Below are 23,875 nucleotides of genomic sequence, written 5' to 3' on the forward strand. Positions count from 1 at the left end.
CAGGTTTTGGAAACTTTATGGAAAGTACTTTGAAGGCAAAACAAATTCTTGGATCTGAGTTGTGTGCAAGTGGGGGATACCTTGACAGTTGTATGTGGTCTTCCTGCTTAGCTGAGACAAAAAGTTGTTCCTTGCTATGTATTGGGCTGCTTTTCTGCTGTGCTCAGCCCCCTTCCTTCCCTCATTGTGCCATGATTAAATATTTCATCTCCATACATCAGCCATTGCTGTTTTGGCAAGACCATTGTATTTGAAGACCCATACACAGCATAGTAATCACCCACATGTCCCCCTTGCCCTTATTTAAAGTATTGATTTCTTGGGTCTTTTTTTTTTTTCCCCAGCAATGTTTATCACATTGCCTCTTGCTGTACCATTTGTGCACATAAAATTGAAGATATAACTTTGTTACTGGTGCTGCAAAACCTCACATGGAAGCAGGCAATTTCATTTCCCTTTTAGATCAGAAAAACATGCACGGCAATGAGCTTTTCATGGCCCAGCCCCTACGACTTCAAACAAATGGAAATCAGTGATATACTTTCTGGGTTCTTACCACAGAGTTCCTGCATGGGGTTGCTAAAACACTGCTTGTTGTGTTGTGCGAAGTCATGTGTATAATTGTAGGGAATATCAGGAAGCCGATGCGATTTCATCTGTTCCTTAGAGAGCGCAGGTCCTGCGAGCTGAGCCTGCCAATGGCAAACTTCTTAACCGTTTAGAAGTTCCTAATTTCAGCTCTTGTTTCCACTTCCTCTTAAAATTAAAATCATGAAAGTTAGCCAAGTGTGAATAATTTATTGCAAGTGTTTTTTCCCCACCATCTTAGTTTTAAAATGAATGTCACAGCTGTAACCCCAGGTATAAACCAGAAAGAGTGCCATCTCCATATCCATGGCCTTTGCTCCCCTTAACTTGGTTGTAAGAGCTTGTTTTTCATTTTATAGTGCCTTATAAACTTCTGCTTTGGTGACATTCTCCTCTATGTGCTAAAAAAGCAACACAAACCTGCAGGGCTGTGTTGAGCCCTGCTTTCATTAACGGCTCATGATAAAAGTTACCTGGGGACCCTTTGTGTTTGAATATAAATAAAAACAGGAGACAAATTGCTGGGGAAAAGTCAATTGTCTTCTACAAAGCCACAATTGATTTGAAACCCTTGATAAAGTGTTTATTTGTTCTCCTGCCGTTTACAGTGAGAACACTTGTTCCAAATGGAGATACCAAATGGCTCAAGTTATGCTCACCAATAAATATGAGTTGCATATTCATCTGTTTATGAAAAACAGCAGTATGAAGGGTGTGCTTTGGTCTTGCAAGCGTTCATTGCAGACAAACCTGGAGCAAGGCTCTGGGTCGCATTTCCTGCTGTCTCCCAGTGCCAGAGGATATTGAAATGATGTTGAGCGCATGTTTCTCTTGGTGCAGAAGTATCCTCAAAATCAAGAACAATGAAGAAAAAAGCAAGAAGATGGAAAAAGAAGAGAAGATTTTTAGAGAAATGTTTCTGGTATGTGAGTCTTTTTCGAGCCTTATCTGTGCCATAGGAGGAAAGCAGATGTTTGTCATGCTTAAGAGTTGCACAGTGAAAAGTTGTTGGTCCTTAGCCATGCTGGGAGAGAAATCCACCTGGCCTGCTGTGTTCTCCCCTCATCCAGCATCTCCACCAGGGATGTTGTCGGGCTTTTCCCCCCTCTCCAGCCCCAGACAAAGCCTCGCAATCTGTTCCCTCCATCCCTCCCTGCTGCCCTTGAAGACATCACACATGCCTGTAGGATGATGTGTGCTTTCCTTGCCTTCCTGCAGTACGATAAGGAGATCAGTGTCATCAACACCGCGACTGCTGAGTGCTCTGTCCCCAGTAAGAGGAGAGCTGATCTCCCGCTCACAGCTGGTGAGCAGCTGGATGTGATCGATGTCACGGAGGGCAATGCAGTGATATGCCGCAATTCGGAGGGCAGATGTAAGTTTGCAAAAACTCTCTGGTATGAGTGGTCATCTTTCAATCTAGTTTTAAGGAGCAAATTGGCTTATCAGATATTATGTGCTTTGTGCATAGCCATTGCCACAGTATTTGCTCAGGAGTTTACTGATTTGCTTCTTTTTTTCCTTTTCTCAGATGGGTATGTTCTAGTGGAGCATTTAAACTTCAGGTAAAATTGGGTTCTATTTATTGTGATGCATGTTTTCTTCTCCCTCTGTGTGGATATTTGAGATCTAGAGAAATGTGCTTTAAACTTCCGAAGCCAAGGGATGGCTAATGTAGACAGACACTATTAAATATTTCTTGTCTGAGTCTGCCATTAGTTACCCAGGTTTCCAGTCCAAATGCAGCTAAAAAAAAAAATATCCTTGTCCAATCCTGACCTGTATAAACTGGAGATTGACTGCCTTCAGCTATGCCATATTAATTCATATCTGCTTCAACCTAGGCCCACTCTGTGTGCATCGCCCTTCCAAAACACATCCTTAAACCCCCTGCTGCGACAGCATTTCTTTGCATGCCCAATTGTAATTGCTACAAGCGAACCTCCTATTGCCAACGTGTCTGTTGCTGTGAAATTCTCTTCTTTTACAGGCAGTACTAACCTCCCTGGAGTATCCCCGCAGCGCTCTTCTGAGCTTCACGTGCCCGTGAGAGCCCACATTTGTCAACAGTGCAGACCTGATACCCATGTAAATAAAGTTTCATTTTTTACACTTATACTGGTAAACATGCAAGAGACATTTTCATTTTTTGTCTATTTTGAATGAGTTCACTGATTTTTTTCAACTTTAGGTATTTTCAGGGTTTCTCACTTTCTGGAGTACCTCCTTGTTCAGCTCTGAAGTGGCTTACGTTTCTGCATCGATGAAAAAATCTTATGCAGAAAACTGAAATTTAATTACACCACATCCATTCATTACTGTCTATCTTAGGTGCTGGAATTGCAAGGTTTCCATAAAGCAAATCATATAAATTTTTGGTCTTGAGAGAAGTATTGGACAACAAGTATTTACTACATTCTTGCTAGGTTCAGTATATAAAATAGTGGAAAAGTTGACTCATTCCTTTCAAATAATAAAAAATAAATACATTTTTAAAAGTAAATAAAGCTTTCAGTAAAAACTTACTTTATTTTTGCAAGCTAACTTAGGCATCCAAGATATGTAGAGGCTGCCTTTTGGCTTCCCCTACTGCTTAGCAGCAGGTATTTACCCAACAGTTGTCCCTGTGTTTGGGCTGTGGGGCTGGAAGCTGAGTGCTTATTTTAAGAAAAATGCTCCTAAAAGTAGGAGGAGAAATATATATTGCCATGGGCTTCTCCTTAGTGTATCTAGTGGCTGGATACCTTTTCAACACATAAAAAAATGTGGACTCTGATTTTGCGTTCCAGGGTTTGGCAGAAACAAACTTGACTATTGCTGTGTAGCCCCCCCACCCATTCCCAGCACCGTAACAGTGTGTTCATAAATAATCCTAAAAACGTAGATGGCTTAATTAGAAATTATTAAATGTTCCAGGCTTAAGAAAACAGCAAAATAAAATTGCTGTTTGCCACAGGGCCATTTGAAATCTGGCATCGAAGAGATCAGAAAAACAGAGCAAATATTTAACATTTACTTTAAAGTCTATACAGGCATTCTTATTTATTTTACCATGTGGTTACTATTAAGTGTGTTGGCCTGCATCCACCCTGGAAAAAAAAAAAGACCAACAAAATAAAACCCCAACCCCCTTCAAGCATGCGCAGCTCTGCAGGCTTGCCAGCCCAAATATTTAGACTTTCCTTGCGGAGATGGACAGCCGGGGAGCTGGAGTGCGTCCTTGGCTGCAGAGCAGCCGGGGACGTGTGTCCTTCACCCCCGGCCTTCCTGGGGAACAGTCCTGATGGAGGCTGTGGAGATGCAAGCTTACTTTTGGGCTCTCTTGCATGGCGATATTTAGGGAAAACACCCTCCTCCTGGCTGCTTCCTCCCCACCCCAGGCTAGCTCAGAAGTCCTCACCTGTTAACAATGCACCCAGCGGATGCAATAGGCGAGTCTTGCATTAGCTGCATGTGCAAATTCTCTTCCTTCGAGGTGAAACACAAAGTGTTGTGCTGACTGCAGCAAGCAGCTTAGCTGACGCATGGAAGCCTTGCAATGCACTTAAAACTATTTTTCTTCATGGCCAGGTTCCAACACGTGTACAGAGGGAAAGTGCCTGATAGGGGTTGACTTAAGACAATACAACTAAATGCTTTACATATAGCAACTTAAATTAGATTTCCTCAATTAAACCACACATTGGCTATACTTAGGTCAAGATACTGTTTAGGAAAATAGTTTTTTTTTTTTTTAATAGCCTTGCTGGTATATCCTGAACAAATCAAAATTCAGAAAAAATTAGCAAGTGAATTTCAAACCCATATTTCTTTTCAATATGGAAATCATTGTGCTAACATTTCTGATCTGCTGAATATGAGGGAGAACTGGCATGTCTTAAAGCCAGTTCTATCACAGAAATTGTGACTAAAGGAGACTGCAGGTAGGGATGAAGCTGGAGCAGCCACTGCAGCTTTGTGCTTTAATTGAATTTACATCCCTCTGTATCACAGGCATACGTGAACTATCCCCCACTTTTTCCTCCAAGCTCTTCTTATTTTTGCAAAATATCTTTAAAGTATTTGTTTCTGTGCTTTTACGTAAGAAGTCAAGATCTGACTCAGCACAGGTCCATCAGCTCCACTAGATGCATGTTAAAATGGGAGAAAAATTGGTGGGCCAGGCTCATGGTGTGCATTCTGGGTTGGGGAAGCTGTTTTTGTTATGCACTCAGGTATTTTAACACTCTTCCCTGCCCCTTCACCCAGCCAGTAAGTTTCAAGGAGTTGTTGCTACTGTCTCTTTTTGTCTCTGAGTTTATTAAAGTGCAAATGTCAACCATGGAAACAGCTATCACATGCAGTGCAGTACACTGAGAACCACTTTCCACACCATCAACAGAAGGTAAAAGGCTTCTTTGTGATTATCTAATGCACAGTTACTTGTACAAAGGCCAAAACTGAACCCAAGCTCTGTGCCCTTCCACAAAGGCTATACCCAGAAATAAATCTCAATTTCAATGAACCAGTCAACACAACCTTCCGGATCAGTTGACAAAGTACAAAATGTCAAGAAGGATGGAGTAGTCATAGAACTTAGTATTCTCTTCTGAGCTTCATGTTAATGATATGTTTGAAGAGATGCTTATACTCAGAGCTTTTTAAAGTTCAGCATCTTAGCAGAAGAAAAATCATAAATATTCTTTATAATCCAAACAAAACCTTGCAATGGGCTAGTCTGGTTCCTATCTCAGAGGTCAGGATTGTCTGCCCAGAGATGCTGGGCCATGGGTACTACAGTCGTCCTGGGATTCAGTTTTGCTTTGCACTCTAAAAGAAAAAAAACAAACGCATTGAGGTACAAAACACATGAATATAACATGATACAGAACACATGAACATGCTTTCAGCAACAAGAATAAATGTTACCATGTCTACAGTATCTACTTCACAGCTTTGTGAGATGAGGATAAATAAACTATTTCAAAACTTGAAAAAAAACCTAGAGATGAGTCTTACAAATAATTTTCTTTTTAAATTAAGGCAGCTTCAGCAAGAATTTCAAGGCTTTTTGTCGGAAACAGACTGTTTTTGTAACACTAAACAACACGCTTTGTATCCAGAGTTCTGACTGTCTAATTTTGATGTTTAAAACTAGCAAAGATAAGTGCATTACGTATGTGCAGCATCAGTTCTGCTGCAAAAGTCAGTGTTTGGTCAACAGGAATAACGTGGGAATTCTGAAAAGCAGTTCATCTTTCAGGCATGGAGAGAGAAACCTCCGAATGAACCTTAAATCCATGTCCCAAAAGGCAGACTGGAAATTCAGAATTATAGGAAGCTGTTGCCTTTTTGTAAGTAAATGATGAAGAGAAATCGATGAGGGAAGGACTCAGGAAGCCAAAGGAAAGCACTAAGTGGAGAGTCCATATCAAAGAAAGACCTTAAGAAAGGTGGCTGTAAATAGTTACACAAAAATGAATCCTAAAACTTTAAAATAAAACACTACAGAAGCTGGAGCAGGAATTTGTTTGGCTCACCTGAAGGGACGGATGTGAGATTCTTCCCCCCATCCCTCTCTGAACCAATCCAAAAAAAAAAAAAAAAAAAACAAAAACCTGCACAACAAATGGTACTTCAAGTATTCAGGAACATGGCCTGCATGTCTCACCGGTACGATTCTGCATGAGCTGCGGGATTTGTGCACCTCGGGAAATAAAGCTGCAGTTTCCAGCAGTCCTAATGTGTGTTGAAGGCACGATTTCATGTCCTGTGCTAGGGTCTCTCTTCCTTCTACATGGGTGCACAAAAGACTGATGGTAAAGAGCAGTAAAACAAAACGGAGTAGACAGAACGGTTACTTCATTCAGACTTCATCTATTCTGATACGATTTGGCATTATAATCACAAAAAATAATGTATATACAACAGATACGAACCAGTTGCTTCACTTTTTACAACACTGCCCACATCCCTGTGCTTGTAGACACCTTCTGGAAAGCTAAACTGGACACACACACTGCATGTGCACTTCTAACCTATTAAACAAAAACCTCCCGCTGCCTTTGCCTGCTTAGCTCCAACTCCTGAGAACCAAACTGCCCCTGCGTATATAATATACACATATATATATTTGCCAACTAGTACATTACAAGCTATTTCTGAATTAACTCATCGAGGAGCCGGAGGTTAATGCTGGAGCCTAACTGACCTCTGCATGGTGTCTCTCTCCCGGCTGGGCTGAAGCAATGTTCGGGTGAATCTGTGGCTTGCAAAGCACAGCTGTCCAGTGGCTTATGAAGAATTGCACTTGGAGGAATTCAAGTTTGTTTACTTCAAATACATCTACCCTGCTTTTCCTAATGGTCGTGCACGTACCAGTATAACTCAAACACTGGACCACAGTGTAACAGTGTAAAACAAACTTTTCCTCCAGAAAGCATACCTGGAGGTCAGTAGTTTCTTTGCTTCTGGGAACCAGAAAACAGCCTATTTGAAAGTTAAAAAAAATAAAAATGATGAAATGTCTCAGAACATCTCCAAATGCAGCATGGATTTAGGTAAGGCTGTTTAATGGAGAGTTTAATCCGATCTGTTCACTGAGGAGGTCCTTCCACCAGCTCTGGGCTGGAGCTCTACGTGCTTACCACCCGACCTACTTGCTGCAATGCCTCTGCTGAGAGTAGCTTCATCTCTTTGCTTTTCTCCATATGGAAACCTGAGACACTGTTGTTGCCTTTTTGGCAGGACCGGTTTTGCAGATCCATACGTTTAGTTAATGTTTGCATGGGTCTGAGAAGATGCAAAGTGCCACAAGGTCTTTTCCTACCACCTAAAAATCCCACATGTCTCCAGGAAGCACTAATTTCTTCCTTAGGGAACGTGCTGCTGCTTAACACAACTAGTCCTGCGGGGTAGGAAACCCCAGAGGACAAGTGTAATTTTAAGGCAAGACATCAGTACATCTACACACTTCTGAACTACAGATTACATCTAATGCACGAGCCCATTATCAGCTGGGCCATAGTTGTTTCCAGGACAAGTGCCTTGGCAAGATGCTAAATTGTGAGTGATGACTTAAACAGCCTTTTACATTTCAAATATACTTCACAGCAGGGACACGGAGATTCCTAATTGTTTCCTTGATGGGAATTCCTGTCTGTACCTGCAGCCACTCAGCCACCCTCTCCTGCTCCTTTCCGAGGAGCTTATCTCCAGCACCTAAAACATCCAGGTCTGTTTGCCCAACCTTTGCTGGCATCTCAGCGCTGATCCAAAAGGTCCTAAGGAGCAAGATGCTGGCCAGATTTGGCTCTAGGGCTTTTTTTTTTGTATGCAGGATTCTGGATTCTCTGTTCTTTCTTATACCATAGCACAGGAGACGTGCGTCACCTGACAGCCACCAGGCAGACTGTCAAAGCCATCCCTCACCCCAGAGTATTTATTTCATAAGGATAATATAATAAAAGCTTATTACAAAACCTAGGAGTACTACAAATATTTCCAGTGTTTCTTTTAAAAACAAAATTGTTCTGCTGTCCGGTTTGTAATCCAAACACTGCTGCGTTGGATTCTGCATACGAGAACTTAACAGCAAAACGGATGGGTTTTTGGCAGCTTTCTACTTTGTGCGGCTTCTGGAAAAAACGGAGCTGGAAATTCACACTAGTGAGAATCAAAGTGTAATCTGTAACAAAAGTAAGGCAATTTTGTGTTTGTTAAAAAAAGGGACTTCAAGTTGAAAATGTCCACTTAACTGCCAGTAGATGGCAAAAATATCCCGTATTTGTCTTCATTACCTAAAATGATCAGTACAAAAGGCTTAACGTGTCTTTCTCTTCCTTGCTTCTCATAGAAACTTTCAGAAAGTATAAATTAAAGTGCAACTGTACAAAAGAAACAATTCCTAGCAAAAACCATCTACGGTCATAAGAGGCTATCAAAAAAAATGGATTTTTTTTTTTAAAACGTCAAATGACCACATTCCTGGGACCAGTAACATTGGTTCTCCTTTGTTTTGTTTCTTAAAACAAAACCAAAAAAAGTATGAAAAAAAACCACCCAGGATTTTTTGGCAAAGTTTTCATAAAGCATTTGTTCCTTGACTGATTAGCCTATTATGTTCCTTCGCAATCAAGTAAATGGAATTAAATACCATAGCAAAGCCAAGCAGATGCCAACGTTGTCCATGAGATTAAGCCTACGCGATGAGAAGTAGTAACTCTTTTAAACAAACAAGTCGTCACACATGCACTAGAGTTTACCCTCAAATAACAAGAATTTTAACCTTAAAAATCCCCGCAGTTTGTCTTAAAGTATAAAATCCTATCCTTCAGATAGTAAAGGAACAGTGAAACGTTCAAGATATCCCTGCCTTCTCCACGGAGCGGCGAGGTCCCAGCCCCTTCAGCATCAGGACAGCGGAGCTCTTTGTTCTCAGATCCTCCGGCGGGCGAAGGCAGGCTTTGGTTTTGGGGCGGTGACGATGGCCAAAAGCTTCCTACAGGAAAGGTGAAAGGTAAATGTGCCAGGGCCATGCTGCTGGCTCTTAAGTGTGCAGGGAAGCTCCCCCTCCATGAGAACATTGTGGGCAGAGCACTGGATTTGGGGGGGCTCGGCAACATCTTGCCCCATATCTGCAATGGGAGCTTTGCACATCCTACCCCTCACCCTTCTTTAGTAGGGGAAAAAGAACAGAGGGTGGGATGGCACACCGCAGCAGTGCAGGAGCACTTCAGCAGCTGCTGGTTTTAGGAGGAAAGCATTGCCAGAGGCTCAGCCCCATCCTCCCCCTGCTCTGGGCAGCACAGGGGGTACAACATGAACCTCGCTGCACGCTGTGTATGTTGTAGAAAGAGATGCTTGGCCACGGCTCTGTGAACTCAGGATCAATCAGGAGGGAGGTATCTACCAAAAAGTCAGTGATAGGTTTGCTACTTCAAAGCCATGCCCACGTTTCCCATTTGGTTCACTAGGAAAAAAAAGCTCATTGTATACATTTCACCCTGGTCTAACTAGTGAAATTAAGTTATTCCTGATTTCCTCAATGCCTTGTTAAAGGGGACTGGATCCTTTGAGAGCACAAAGGAGTACATTTTGGATCTTTTAAAAAAGGAGTTGGTTCTGTGTCACAGGCTATGGAGCGGTGAGGAGGACAAAGGAAGAAGAAAGAAGGAACGGCCACGTCGGACCCGATCCTCACAGTGCGATACCATGTGCTGGGGGACTGGTGCCTGGCTCAGCGAGCCAGGGCCATGATCAGGCTGGCGCACATCTCAAAGAAGTCCATGGTGTGGCTGCCCAGGCGCGGGGGCACCGAGGCAATGCTGCCCACGAAGGAGCCGCTCAGGGACCCCATCAGCGACTGGCACTCGGTGGCTGCTGCGGCATCAATGCTCAGTCTCGGCCGGTGCAAGCCTGCGGCAGAGCACGAGCGCTGCGGAGTGGATGAGCCGGACCTCTGCTCCATCACCTCGTCTTGAAGGCAAAAAAAAAAAAAGAAGAAAAAAAAAAGGCAAGAAAAAATAAAACACAGCATTAGTTTGGGACCCCTAACGTGTTTGCTAAGGAACTAGTAATAGTAGTGGAGACAAATGGATCTCAAGGGCTTTAGGAGTTGGACTCAATGATCCTTGTGGGTCCCTTCCAACTTTAGATATTTTATGACTACAATTCTAACTGACTTAGAAACAGCACTGTGTGCTACAAAAGCATCGGGGAACGGAAAGAATGATTATTTTTCTTCCAAACCACCAAACCTGCCATTTTGTATGTTTTACATCTCGCATTGCACCATTTCCCACTTACCATCAATGCTTTTGAAGTCCAGGAGATAGCTGCGGTTGTCCACCTGGTACAGCTGCAGACTCATTTTCACATAGTTGCCTGTCACTGGGTTCTTTCTGCGCACTCTGAGATGGTAGGAGTTCACCACCTGCAATGGGCAACTGGCTTTAAGGAATTCCGTTCAAGGGAGCAAGAAGAATCCTATTTTTTCCTAAACACTAGCAAGACACCTTTTGAGAGAAATGAAACCAACACAACAGCTTCTGAAAAGATTATTTTAAAAAAACATTAAGCAAATGGCGTCATATCATATTTCCTCTTAGAAGTTGTTTTTAAAAATGCTTCTTGGGGCTCTGATTCACCAGCTCTGCTGGCAGACGAAGCCTTTGCAGCCTGTCTGCCAGGCACCAAGCTGACATTGTTGCTCCCTCAACAGCAGCAATGGCCAAATGAGCCACAAGGCCACTCGCACACCCGCACACGAGGACTGTGCCTGGGAAAGCTGAGCAGGCTGGATGGTGGGGAACAGTAACCTCTCCCAGCAGGACGGCTAAACTCAGTGTTCGTGAATCAGTCTTGAGCCGTGCTATGCGTTTTCTCTTGACACTTCCCACCCTACAATCTGCTGCATCTCATTTGCAATGAGATCTTTTCTCTGTGCTATATTTATGAAGCGATTGCATGGATGGGAGAGCTATTTTGACTAAGAGCCACAGCTGAAGTTATTCTTAGGGTGGAAAGGACTATTGTGAAACCTCCTTGTACGAAAAAAGCTCCACTGCCTCCATAAAGGCGTTTGGCTGAGTTGCTTCGCAAAGCTACACCAGAAATACATTACGTTTGTTAGCTCTCCGCAAAACCACGCAGCTAACAAATGTCTAGCTCTTGTAGGCATGTGCATCTGGAGACAGTCCATCTCCTCACTGGTGCCATGAAATCAGGCTTCTGGGCGCTACGTAGCTTTAAATACATAACAATATTATCAAAATAAGGAGGAGATACAAGGCTTTGGTGAAGGCCTGGGACCCAGCTGGGATGCAGCTACCAAACGCAAGCAGCATTTCCTGCAGGCAGATGCTTGCTACTGAGCGAGAAGAAGGAAGGTGTGCCGGCATGCTTGAAGGAACAAAGCTGTATGGGCACAGAAGTTGGGCATTTTCCAAGTGCTGAAGTGTGACATTCAACCTGCAAAACCCTCTGGACCTGGAATGAGAAGAGTATTGACTCTGGTGATGAAGACCTACTCAGAAATTCTCCTGTCCTGGTCCTGATGCTTGCAGAAGGCTGCAGCAAAAGGCCAGAAGAGCTCACACCCACGACTGCAACGGGTTTTAGGAAGTTGGGCCCAGTAGTAATAGTGAGAACTCACTCATGGGTTTACTCATCTGAATGTGAAAAAGATTGTGATAAAATGCTGCGTACCTCTGCAGAAATATCTGAAGCAAATATTATCAACTAAAATGTCAACTGGGTTTAAATCAGGCTTCAAGAAGCTCAGCCCTAAACCATGGAAGCTGTCTGGAAATACATCTGGTCACCGTTCTGGCTCTGTCAAGGAAAATGCCACCACATCAATGATACAAACAGCTTCAGCATGGCTTCTGCCCCCAAAACACCCCAGCCTCTCTTCTGGGCCTCTTTTATGATGCAGTAGGTTTACATGGCAAGGTTTTGGTAGCGGGGGGGGCTGCATGGTCCCACACGGAGCAGATCTCCATGCTGCAGCCCGTGGAGGAGCCCCCGGTGGAGCAGGTGGATGTGGCCTGGAGGAGGCTGCGGCCCATGGAGAGCCCCCGCAGGAGCAGGCCCCGGGCCGGAGCTGCAGCCCGTGGAGAGGAGCCCACGCAGGAGCAGGGGGTCTGGGGGGAGCTGCCACCCATGGGGGACCCGTGCTGGAGCAGTTTGCTCCTGACGGATGGACCTTGTGGTACGAAGCCATGTTGATTCAGTTCTTGAAGAGCTGCTGCCTGTGGGCAGCCCCTGTAGGATCAGTTCGGGAAGGATGGCATCCTGTGGGAGGGACCCCACACGGAGCAGGGGCAGGGAGTGACCATGAAGGAACGGTGGAAACGAAGTGTCAGGGACTGACTGCAGCCCCCATCATTCCCCATTCGCCTACGCCGCTCAGGGGGAGAAGATAGAAGAGGGTGGATGGGGAGAAGGTGTTTTCAGTTCATTTTTAGTTCCAACTGCTCTAGTCTGTTAGTAAAACGCAACAAATTATGTTAATCTCTGTACACTGAGTCTCTTTTGCTTGTGACAGTAATTGGTGAGTGCTCTCCTTGTCCTTACTTCTACCCATGATCTTTTTAAATCGTATTTTATCTCCCTGTTCTTTTGAAGAGAGGGGAGTGAGAGAGGAGTGTGGTGGAGCTTAGCTGCCCATCACTGCGAAATCACCACGTAAGAAGGAATAAGGGAACACGTATCATGCTATTTCAGGACATGTGGCTGCAATGACCCAAGCAGAAATAATGGGAGTTGCTTTTCTTGGGAGCACTCGAGATGACCTCGCAAGGAATTAGCCACTAAAATTAGAAATGTAACCAGCTCCTCTTATCCCCACAGCTAAACAAGGCAGAATTATCTTTCCAGCCAGAGGCTTAGGGCATTCAGGGAGAAAACGCTTATTTCATGCCATAAATAAATGGCATGGATACTGAGCCACAGCCAGCATCTTCACACAGTGTGTTGGTATAAATAAGCACTAGCAAGGATGATCACAAGGTGTGGGTATTTGTTTGGAAACAGGTGAGGCTGCGACCATGATTTTAACTAACATCACTGATCAACTCAGATTGTACGAAAATAACCCTTGAAAACTTCCCTACAGCATATTTCATACCTTCCACTCAAAATCCAGCTGTTTCATAGCACGGTACACCTCGGCCATAATGTCGTAGGGCTTGCTCTGGCTGCGGATCCCCAGATGCCACTTGGCTTTTTTGACAGTCAGGGGTTTGGGCTTTGTGGTGTTGAGTGCATCCAAAGGGCACCGTGCCTTGGGGCTGTCCGCTACCAAAGGCGGCATCCGCTCGGGGTGCGGCTTCACGCCAGGAGGGATGTGCATGGTGTTGTCGTCCATGAAGGAGCCGGTGGGGGGACTGGAGGCGAGGTAAAACTCGCTGGCCTGGTTCATGATCCTCCGGTTGTCGATGACGAGGTGGTAGGCAACTGCCAGCTGGTCCTGCGGGTCGCCGCTGTACAGGCTGTTCATCACCTCTGACTCGGTGCATTCGAACTTCTCGCAGACCTCCCGAACCGCGTCGTCGTCGATGACGGTGGCGTCATAGGAAGGGTCCTCTGGGAAGAGGTAACTGGGCAGCTCTTCCTTAAACCATTCGTGTTCCCTGGGGAAAGGCAGAGAGGTGCCACTGTCAGCTCTGGGTAACCACTGATGCCACTTTGGTGAGGAACTGGCTATTTTTTGCACTGGGGAGGAGATGGAGAAAATGAGCTCTCTGGCATGGGGGTGGGATGAGAAATTGGGTGGCTGCATGTACCCCACAAAGATTGCTTGGTCAAGCTAGGACTAATCTTCAGACACAGAAAGGGGAGCTGGACCTGGTCCTACATGGTTCCCCCAGCACTGCAACACTGTGGACGCACAGCTGCTTGCTCACCTGTCTCTGCAGCAAGACCTCAGCACTTACAAGATGCTCATGCTTTTTCATCCCCATGGGTCTGATAGAGATGCTGAGCCTCAAAGTTACCCAGGCCCCCAATTCCCATGGATTTAAAATGAAGTCAATGACAATTAAGTGGGTAAAAGCCACAGAGAGCTTTGGTGCCATGTACCAACTGTAATCGTACCATGTGCGCTGCAGTTCTATCATATAATTAAATCTGCCAGTCTTAAGGACATAAGAGATAAAAAAGGCATTTATAATCTAGATTTTACTTGAATGGTTAAATTAAGGCCATCAATTGCAAAAATATAAAAAAAAAATTGGAAGTCCTGAAAGTGTCTGTAACATCTATGTATATGCTTATCACACCAGCTACATGTAACGGCTACCATAAACTTCATAAAATGTACATATCGGGCTCCAGTTTTACAAAACTTTTTAAAATCACTCCAAGTCCTATTTGGAGTCATGAATTTTTAATGATATCTGAAGGCTCAAATATCTGCTTAAGAGCCCACTTGTTCCCTTTACTTTGAATACCCACAGTGATGCATGCCGGCAAAGGCTCATGAGCAGTGTACTCATTGACTACACAAGAAAAGGATGTTGCATTTAAAGATAAACCACTTGCTCACATTTTAAGATATATCTGATATTTTAAGATTAATTTAGTAATTCTTGCGTTCCTCTTCATTTTTTACTGAATGGACACTAAATACATTGACTACCCTTTTATTCTGAACTGGTATTCGGAGGGATGTGTTCTTACATACTGAAAAATGGTTGGTGAATATTAAGTTCTTAGGATTATTGTGTGATAGAGCTCATTTTCCAAAGGACTTTCAAGAAATTTTTGAGGCTATTTTTATAATGCAATAATACGGCATTATATATATGGAAATGTATACACATATAAATTTTATATATATATATATATATATATATATATAAAATTGCAGGAAGTTACCTATTGCCCTTTTTTCACATGCATTGGTGAAGCCACTGAGAAATGAAGTCACCACCCCAGGTTCATCATCACCCACCTCTCCTTCAGCACAGAACATTGTAGGAGGGTTCCTAAATTAAATCCCTCAGGACAAAACCCAGCTGGATTAACTGACTACTCCTGTAAAGCACACTCTGGGCTGACCTGATGTCCTTGATGGTTGCTCGCTTGAGGGGGTCAACCTGCAGCATGTGCATGAGCAGCGTGGCGACAGAGCGGTTGAGGTACTCGGGGATGTAAAACACGCCTCCCCGGATCTTCTTGAAGAGCGTGGGGACATGCTCGTCGTCAAAGGGCAGCGTGCCACAGAGAAGGGCGTAGAGGATAACGCCGCAGCTCCAGATGTCCACCTCTGGACCGGCGTACAGCCTGCATGAAGACAAGGGCAGGAGAAAGGGGTCACCGCTCTGCCCACCTCCCGCTCCGCCCTCCTTCCCTGGGCCCAGCTGCCTTAAAAACCTGCCTAAGCCCAAAACCACACAAGGGTGATAGGAAATGACCTGCAGAGCTGGTGCTGGCTGACCACGCTCCTCTGTGGCGTAAGGAGCAAGTATGTGAGTGTCTCCACCAGACCTATGGAAAAGCCAAAACCCCCATTTCCAGGAGCTCTGCCAGGCTGCTTGTTCCTTTGCCCCCAGGGCTGGGCAACTCAGCCAGCAATTTCTATTCATTCAGCGAGGCAGATTAAGTGGCAGCAGATACTGTATCTCTTGAGTGTTTATTTTCAGTTGAAGTTTGTGTGCTGGCATGCAAGAGTTCCTGCTTCCGACAAGCTGCTAATGTGCTCCCTGGCATCACCACGTCATGACACCCCAAATATATGGGTTTTGCTCCTGCTCTCCTGGTCGATTTGTTTGTTGCTTTTTGCTACAAATGATGCTTTCTTAGAGACTTTGGAAGGCAGTGCTACCCCGGGGCTGAAAAATCAAAATGCAGAGGTGGAAATGGAAAGACAGAGGTCTGTTCATGAAACCTAATCATCCTGCACTTGCCGCTCTTGAAAAGCTCTGCTGCAGACACACCTGGTATACAAAAAGCACCGGCTGTGCACGCTGTCATTCTCTGAATGCTAGCAGAGCACCAAAATACCATCTTTGCTTTCAAGTGTGAGACTTTCCCCACTGAGACCAGCAGCAAAGTTAAGTCTGCATTTTCAAAATGCCCTGTCAGTTAGCCACCCCCTGGTCCTGCCACTGCGTGCCAGCTTTCAGTAGATAGGAGGCTGGATTGTTTGGCTGGTAGCCGCATTGTTTGAACAGTGGTTGGATTTTGAAGCCCAAATGAAGCATCCTTCAGTTATGCTGAAATCCAAGGTCTCACATCCTGGACCTGCCAAGGCAGCAGAGTCCTGGAAGCAGCTCACCTCCTCCAGCCTGCCATACCCACCCCCAGCAGCATGTTTACCCCTTGGCAGAAACAGCAGATCATTCCTCTCCCCCACAAACACAGCTCTCGTATGCCGTTACAGCTTTGAGAAAAGGGCAGCTTAGCACATAAATCAAAGGTATAAGTCACAGGAGTCACCCACACTGATGCTCCAAGCGGTCCTGATGGAGGACGGCTGCAGGAAACACTGTGGTCAGTGAAAAAATGCCACAGGCGGGTTTGATTTTGCTTTTTTTCCTTAATTTGCTTGTTAATAAGCAGTATTGCCTCTATCCTTGGAACGATTACACTCTGCATACCAGGACCTGTAGGAACTAAATACTTTTTGTTAATCTGCCAGGTGCCTTCTCTCTTACATGAACTGAAAAGAAATGTGTTTCTGGCCTTTATTGAAAAGGACAAAGAGATAATGTTAATATTTTTTGGAATCACAGCAGAGTTTCTGGCATTGTGCCCCTCTTGACATTGAGGATTTACTTGCTTTCATATATATAGCTGTAGTCACAACAGGCTTTTTGGATACTAGTCTAGTTCCTAGGATACTCTGCCAACACATGCGCCTGTGTAAACAGGCATAAAATAGTCATAATCACAACTTTAAACAAAATGCTAGATTTAAAAGTTATAGGTATAAATATACTGGATTATGAAAACTAATGCTCATGCAAAGGATGATTAAAATGTATAGGGCAGATACAAAGGAGATAGGCAGCCTGAAAGACCACGCAGAGGGCTGTAAATTTGAAAATCTGTGTTTATAATTTGTACTATGCTGTTACAGAAAGAGCAAGGGAAATCTATGTAGCTTAGATTCTTGACAGAAAAACACAGGAGTTAAAACGTCTGTATCAATGTGGCAAGACTGAACTCAGCCTTGCAGCGTGAGCTTAAATGCCATGTGCATGCAGCTGCTGCACACTGGCAGGATGCAGCTTAGATATGCCACTGCACTGGAGTTTGTCAGTTCAATTCATCAATTCAAAACAAAGCTACGACGGCTGAACCTACTGAAAAAAAAAAAAGCCTAGCTTAAGGAACCAGAAGCCAAGGATTTTCAATACAAGAGCTTAGCAGTGTAGGGAAGTAACTAAAGAACATACTGATTGCTCTCTTAGTGAATGATTTTCCTCATTAATGTTGCGCTTTATATTATAGGTGGGCAGGAGAGAAGGGGGTGGCCTGAAAGAGGCTTTCCAACTGAAACCTCAGTATTTGCATTCAAAGAGCAATTTTCATCCTCTTTAATTAGCAATATAAACAGTAAACATCTGCTATTAATAATTCCTCCAGAGTAAACAACTTTAGCAAAACATGTTTTGCTATTACAGCCATTGAGAAATGAAATAACCAAGAAAACCTTAATATTTTGCCAGTAGATTCACCCAAACATAAAACATGGACAGGAACCATTCAGCTGCTTTTACTAGATGTACAGAACTGTTTCCAATCCCAAGAGCAAATTTAAAGATCACGTACTCACATGTGCTCTGATTAGCAGTGGCATGTCCTACCTTCCAGAGATGACTTCAGGGGCTGCATAATTTGGGGAACCACAGCTGGTGCGAAGAAATTCACCATCTGACATCATGTTGGACAATCCTAAAAACAAGATGTTTGCTACATATTGACATTTGGTGTGAAAGTCCAGATAGAGAGGACTCAACAGAGGAGGAGAGATATAGCAAGTGGAGGGGTAAATTTGACGTCATTTAGGCAGAAACCCCTGAGCTGCTTTGATAATCCTTAATATTTTCTTTTCGCACCCATAGGAATCCACAAGGAATATTGACTCCAAGCTAGCTTTGCTTCTCGGAGTTGCAAAGCTCAGAGCCTTCTTTAGCAGAGGAAGAGAGACAGAATTCACTCCAGAGTGTGTTGTTTATATGGCAATCGTGTGGGGTTGTGAAATTTGTAAATCTTTAAAAGGATTTATCACTGCTAGAAAGGACTGAATGGGACTGAGCTGGTAACCCAGCTTTTACGTTGGATTTTAAACAGTAATGCCACTTAAAGACTCCTGTTACTGTTCGTTTGGAAAATGAAGTGAGGCCAAGAGCACGTGGCTATACTAAGGAGAACACGCATGAAAATAAACATATGCAGCCACCTCACCCTGAAATTAACTGCGCCGAGTCTGTCTTAAACATAAATTAGCTAAATCTTTATATTAGGTGATTATAATAAAACATAGTGAAGATTTGCAAATGACCTTGCTTCTCCATTATTAATGCAAGCACAGAAGCAGCCTACAATAAGTAATCCCTGCTTTTGCTAAGAGGCCAGTGTTTATAACTGTGGGCTTTTCAGGTAGAGAAACTGCTAGTGGTTATGAAAACAGACTCTGGGTTTTGTACGGCGTGCTACGCAGACACGCTCCAGCAAGCGGCTTGTAGCTGGCTGCATATCTGGAATGCTGTTGGGGTCACATACCAAAATCGGCTATCTTCGCATTCATGTGCGCGTCCAGCAACACGTTCTCCGGTTTCAGGTCTCGGTGGACAACCATGTGTCGGTGACAGTAATCCACTGCGGAGAGAATCTGCTGGAAAAGGCGTCGAGCCTCTGCCTCTTCAACCTGCAGACGCAAGGGGAAACCGGCCTGAGGGCTACGGAGCTGGCGAGGGGAGGTTTGCCTTAGCAAGGAGCCAAAACTGTTTCACAGCGTGGAGACAAAACTATAACATGCTTGTGACCACGCTGGAACCAGGAGCAGCAAATGAAGCAAATTTCCCACTGGCATTTAATAACGTGCTCGTGTTTTCAAGTGATATAGTCCAGAACTGGGGGTAATGAGATGAAACTGGAAAACGAAATTTGCCTGAGCTGTCACGGAGAACCTACTGGTGACACCTATCAGGCAATGGCATGCTTTCCCAAGGGGACAGGCTCTGTTGTACAGCATATGGAGATCAAAACACTGCAGAGGATGCTACAGGGAACAATTCCTCATGGGCAGATGGAGAAGGTAGCTATGGGGAAAAAAAAAAAAAAAAGAAGCCGAAGGTGGAACACTGCAGTGATGCTACAGACAGAAAATCTACATATAAAATGATCAGGAGACTGACTGTTTATGCTGATGACTTCCTAAATATTCCCTTTATGAAAAATTTAGTTTCTGAATGTGAGAGTTCAGAAAGGATCCAAATTGGTCATTGAAAAGACCCAAGTGGGCAAAACATGCTGGAAATCAGAACTATATGTAAAAACGTAAATTAGTTAGCTCCATCTACCAGTGCAATAACCTAAAAAAAAATATTGTACATTTATTGACTTATTGTAGTATAGAGAAGAAATGCATAATGGACCAATCCTTCACCTGAAGCCTTACTCTGGATGTTCATTTTAGTCCATTTTGGTCTCTTTGTCCTGAGATCGCTCCCTATCTACAAGGATGTCCACTAGTGATTTTCTCTGTAACCATATCATGTTTCGTGCACTCAACCTATTCCTCAGATGATTTATACCAAGTAGGAATACTGGCATTTGAAAATGCTGTTCAGATAAGCCACATTCTTAAAAAGTCTTCAAAAAGCCTGACGTGGAGCCAAGGGGGAGTCTGGAGGAGGAAAATGACTGGGATGGAGACCACACCGAGTGTTCTTCCCCTCCAATGCCCTGCACACACGTAAATCTGCTGCTGAACCAGGGGGGTTTGACAGGCAATCTATAGCTAAAAATTAAAAAAAAATATGGTAGTTTTCCAAATATTTTCACTAAGCAACACGTTACCTTGGATATTTTGGTTTGCGTATCGAAATACATCACAGAATGTTGCAAAAAATGGCACGCAACTTTTGCGCAAGGCGAGTACGAGACGCTCCAGATGGGATTGCTGTGAAGCAGCTTCTATTTTGGGCCTTAACCTTAACCGTGTTCCCTGTAGCAGCCGTTTTACTTCTAAACATCATCCTCTTCCCACACAAGTGTTTGGGCTGACACGGTACTGGCACTTACGCGTCCATGCTTACAGATGTAATCAAATAATTCTCCGCCAGATACGTATTCCATGACCATGAAGAAGTCTGTTGGTGTGCTGATGACCTGGTACCTTCAAAAACACAAGGGAAAAAAAACAATAATAAGAAATAGAAAGGCTTTTAACAGATTATTAGTGTCATGTTAGCTCTTAAAATAAGCAGTGCTTGGATCTTGCATTTATAATTGCTTTCCATTTCTGAAAAGCCATCTCTTATTTCAAGGGGCAAGTCAGGATAATCTTTCACTTGGCTATGGAAAAATCTCTTTTACAGATTTACCTTCTTCCTTCAAGCTTTTCAATAATCCTCTAAAATCTCTGCCAGAGAATCCTGTTGCATTTAGGGCTGTCCTGACTTTCAAATTTCCATTTTGGCTAAGATCTGCAGCAAAATCTTCAGAAACGAAGGCTTTATTAAAACGGGGGGTGGGAATGGGGTATATTTGGTTTCCCTCATGGTGAAGATAAATAAAGGAAGTCTAGACACTAGAGGGAGCTGCCCTTGGAAAGGTATTGAGACAAAGATGAGCACTGCAGATTAACATTATTTTTCAAACATTAAACTCCTTTATATTCTAGTGATAGGTGTGGGGGGGGAAAGAGTATCCCCATTGACTTGCAAATTTACTCTCCACCTCCACTAAACGATCCCAGAGTGCCACAAACGCACTTCAGTTTCCCAGCTGGCAGAACCTGACGGCGATGAGCTGTGGCCAATGCAGCTGTAGTAATTCATAGCAGCACCAGCCGAGGTGCCCTGTTTCAGACACGTTACTTGCCCCCCCCGCCCCCCCCCCCCTTTTTTTTTTTTTACAGTTGGTAAATAGATTTCAAATTATTTTCAGAGATCAGCAAGTGAACAGGTGTTAGTTCCATAAAGATCAATAGGATCAACTTAGTTTTTCTGAAGTGCTTTGCACCCAGACATCTAAGTTATTAGTAGCACTAATATTTCTTCCATTTATATGTAAAGTGATGGGACATCACAAGGGATTGAAAGAGGAGGTTTATGTACTGTAGTCTCCTCCTCACCTCTTTTCTTTATCACTGCATTTCAGGATTGCAGTATTTACCGTAGGACACCAATGTTTTTAAACTGGTTTTAATTTTTAGGCTTTAAAAGTTTGTTTGATAAATGTGCGAGCAGGACTTGCAGGATACTGCATGCACAGCTGAGGACTCTTGCTGGCTTTTTTGTAAAATAATACCAATGTGTTCTCCAATAAATCCACGGAACTGTGAAGTTACTCTAAAGTCAACAGTTGCTGCATGGTTAGTTATTTAACTGTAGGGAGAATTTGTTTTCCCTTGCCTCTAAGACCCAGGTATTTGCTATATCTCATGCCAGTTTTAAGGCTGACCTAAATGTCAACTTATCCTCGCAGTTACCATTCAACAGCTTTCTTTTATAGAAATGCCAAAGATATTATCGAGTGCCTCATTAATGTGGACTGGCTGCACAAACTGGGGATTGAGAAGGAATCCCAGAGGCTGGAGTGCAGGTGCTGATTTACAACTTAAATTCAGGTTCATCAGAGTGGCAATGTTGAAAACTTATGTAAAATAATAAATAAATAAAAATGTTCCTTTAAGCTCTGGATAATCAGGCCATTAAAACATAAATCCTATTGAATTCAGGCCAAAGCTTCACTCTAAGGGCCTGGCTGTGCTGTAATTCCTCAGGCATGATTCTCAGTAGCTTCAAGTCCTGAGATACCAACCCAAAAAAGGGAAAAATCACAGAAATTTCTAATAGCATCCCAACACAGGAAAGCACAGATCCTCTCCATGCAGCTTTGTAATGGCATGTGCAAGGAAAAGAGGACGTTTTGTGCAGCTTTAGCTACGCCAAAATTGGTGCAGGGACAAGTCTGATGGCTGGTATAACGGCCCAAACTCCCAATGGTAGACACATTTTCCATCGTTTCTCAATGTGTTGATTTTGTCCCCAGGCAAATCAGCAGGAGGACTCTCAAAAAACAGCATTTGGCTCTAAAATGCAAAAACTTGACCACGCACCTAACATTCTCTACAACTATAAGCCTTCTCTTGAAACCAAGTCGCCATGTGAAGACGTTGCAGATGGCGCAGTAAGGTGAACATGTGGCAGAAAATGTACTTACAGTTTGATAATATGAGGGTGCCGGAAGAGTTTCAGGTTTTGAATTTCTCGTTTGATCTTCCCAACCACATCCAGGCTGCGTATTTTCTGTCTGTTTAGTATTTTCACTGCCACTTTGTGCCCCGTCAGCTGGTGTTCGCCAACTAAATAGAAAAAGAGCATTGCAAAGTCACTAAACAGAGAAGCAAGGTTCACATAAGCAACTTAAGCTACTGAGATACACAATTTCTAAGCAAAAAGCAACTCTTGAAGGGAAAAAACAACAGAACTTGGGGTGTTCTGCATGTAGTCTCTATATTAGGACTTTATTTTCCTCATCTTTCCTATAGGTACTCTTTAAGTTTCTTAGACCTCTTTCAGAGAGAAAAGTTGGAATCAAACACCCAGGAAAGTGGCAGGTTTAAAGGAAGCAAAACGATGCAATGTTTCATAAAATGCCTTAACTAAAACGTCAGAAATCAGTGCCACAATATATAAATGACTTTAAAACTAGATTTGGCACATTTGTACAAGGCAAATCCCAATAGACCTATTCAAAAAGACAATTTGGATAAAGAATAACTGAGTGCTTAAAAGTCGTTTTGTGTCTCTTCACTTTATTATTTTCCCATTGAAGTGAAGGAAGAAAAGAGGGGACTTATCTGCAAAGGGAGTTACTGGAGGTGTTCATACCCAAAGCTAATTTGCAAGGATTTATAGCATGAAAAGGTTACAGTGATCAGAAACAGATATATTTAAATGGCAGCAGAGAATCTCCACTGTCACACATGGGTTGAGTAAATCCCTGACAAACCAAATCTTAAAACTAGAACATCACGCTTCTTTAAGAAAAAAGATACAGAGATTTTTCCCTGCCCAAAACAGGACTGTGGGATTTGCATTACTAAAATGAATTTCTATTTATACTTCCTTAAGTGTGCTTCTTGTTTTGATGACAAGCAGCAGGAACACCACGCTGGAGAGTAAGAGCTCCAGCAAATTCTGCTTGTAGAAAAGATACAAACTTTAATATGTGTTTTTATAATATCCGCATGGTGCACGTATATTGATGCTTATCTCCTGCACACATCAAGACAAACAGTGACCATAATCTAGAGTAGCACCACTGTTACTGGTGGAATTGCACTAATTTATCTGTAATGTAAAATGAATTCAGAATTTAATCCATTTGCTATCAACAAATAGACTATTTTTAAAAAGAAAAAATGCTCTGTGTTGTAGGAAGCAAAATTTATAGTCAAGTTAACGGGACAAACTACTGATACTGCTTGAAAACTGTCAGTCAGGTGTTTATATCCAAAAGGGTTCTCTGGCCACAAGCTACCCCTTTCATAGTATCTCAAGGTGTGATACTCAAAGAGGTGGCGTACAGATGGCTTTCTAAAGACTGTAGGCAAAACCTG

The 23,875-nt window shown here is 43.3% G+C and overlaps 2 protein-coding genes across 14 annotated transcripts in view; one reads left to right on the top strand and one right to left on the bottom strand.

The window, feature by feature from the left end:
* FYB2 (FYN binding protein 2) overlaps nt 1-6,184 on the top strand; it is a 25,459-nt gene extending 19,275 nt beyond the window's left edge. For all 4 annotated transcript variants that reach the window (XM_080602698.1, XM_080602697.1, XM_080602696.1 and 1 more), the window contains 4 exons: nt 1,429-1,510; nt 1,807-1,963; nt 2,120-2,153; nt 2,579-6,184. In XM_080602698.1, coding sequence (XP_080458824.1) covers nt 1,429-1,510; nt 1,807-1,963; nt 2,120-2,153; nt 2,579-2,588 — 283 coding nt within the window. In that variant the 3' untranslated portion in view covers nt 2,589-6,184. The remainder of the gene's footprint in view (nt 1-1,428; nt 1,511-1,806; nt 1,964-2,119; nt 2,154-2,578) is intronic.
* PRKAA2 (protein kinase AMP-activated catalytic subunit alpha 2) overlaps nt 4,869-23,875 on the bottom strand; it is a 24,130-nt gene continuing 5,123 nt past the window's right edge. For 2 of the 10 annotated variants that reach the window (XM_080602703.1, XM_080602706.1), the window contains exons 2-9: nt 22,474-22,615; nt 20,329-20,422; nt 18,805-18,949; nt 17,886-17,973; nt 15,133-15,357; nt 13,199-13,703; nt 10,375-10,501; nt 4,869-10,044 (exon numbers count right to left, since the gene is read on the bottom strand). In XM_080602703.1, coding sequence (XP_080458829.1) covers nt 9,806-10,044; nt 10,375-10,501; nt 13,199-13,703; nt 15,133-15,357; nt 17,886-17,973; nt 18,805-18,949; nt 20,329-20,422; nt 22,474-22,615 — 1,565 coding nt within the window. In that variant the 3' untranslated portion in view covers nt 4,869-9,805. Of the gene's footprint in view, nt 10,045-10,374; nt 10,502-13,198; nt 13,704-15,132; nt 15,358-17,885; nt 17,974-18,804; nt 18,950-20,328; nt 20,423-20,630; nt 20,745-22,473; nt 22,616-23,875 lie in introns of those variants that run through there. The other 8 variants (XR_013954394.1, XR_013954396.1, XR_013954395.1 and 5 more) reach the window with 8 other exon arrangements.

This window comes from Anser brachyrhynchus (genome assembly GCF_964034855.1).
Source record: "Anser brachyrhynchus genome assembly, chromosome: 8".
In the NCBI taxonomy this organism is placed as follows: Eukaryota; Metazoa; Chordata; class Aves; order Anseriformes; family Anatidae; genus Anser; species Anser brachyrhynchus.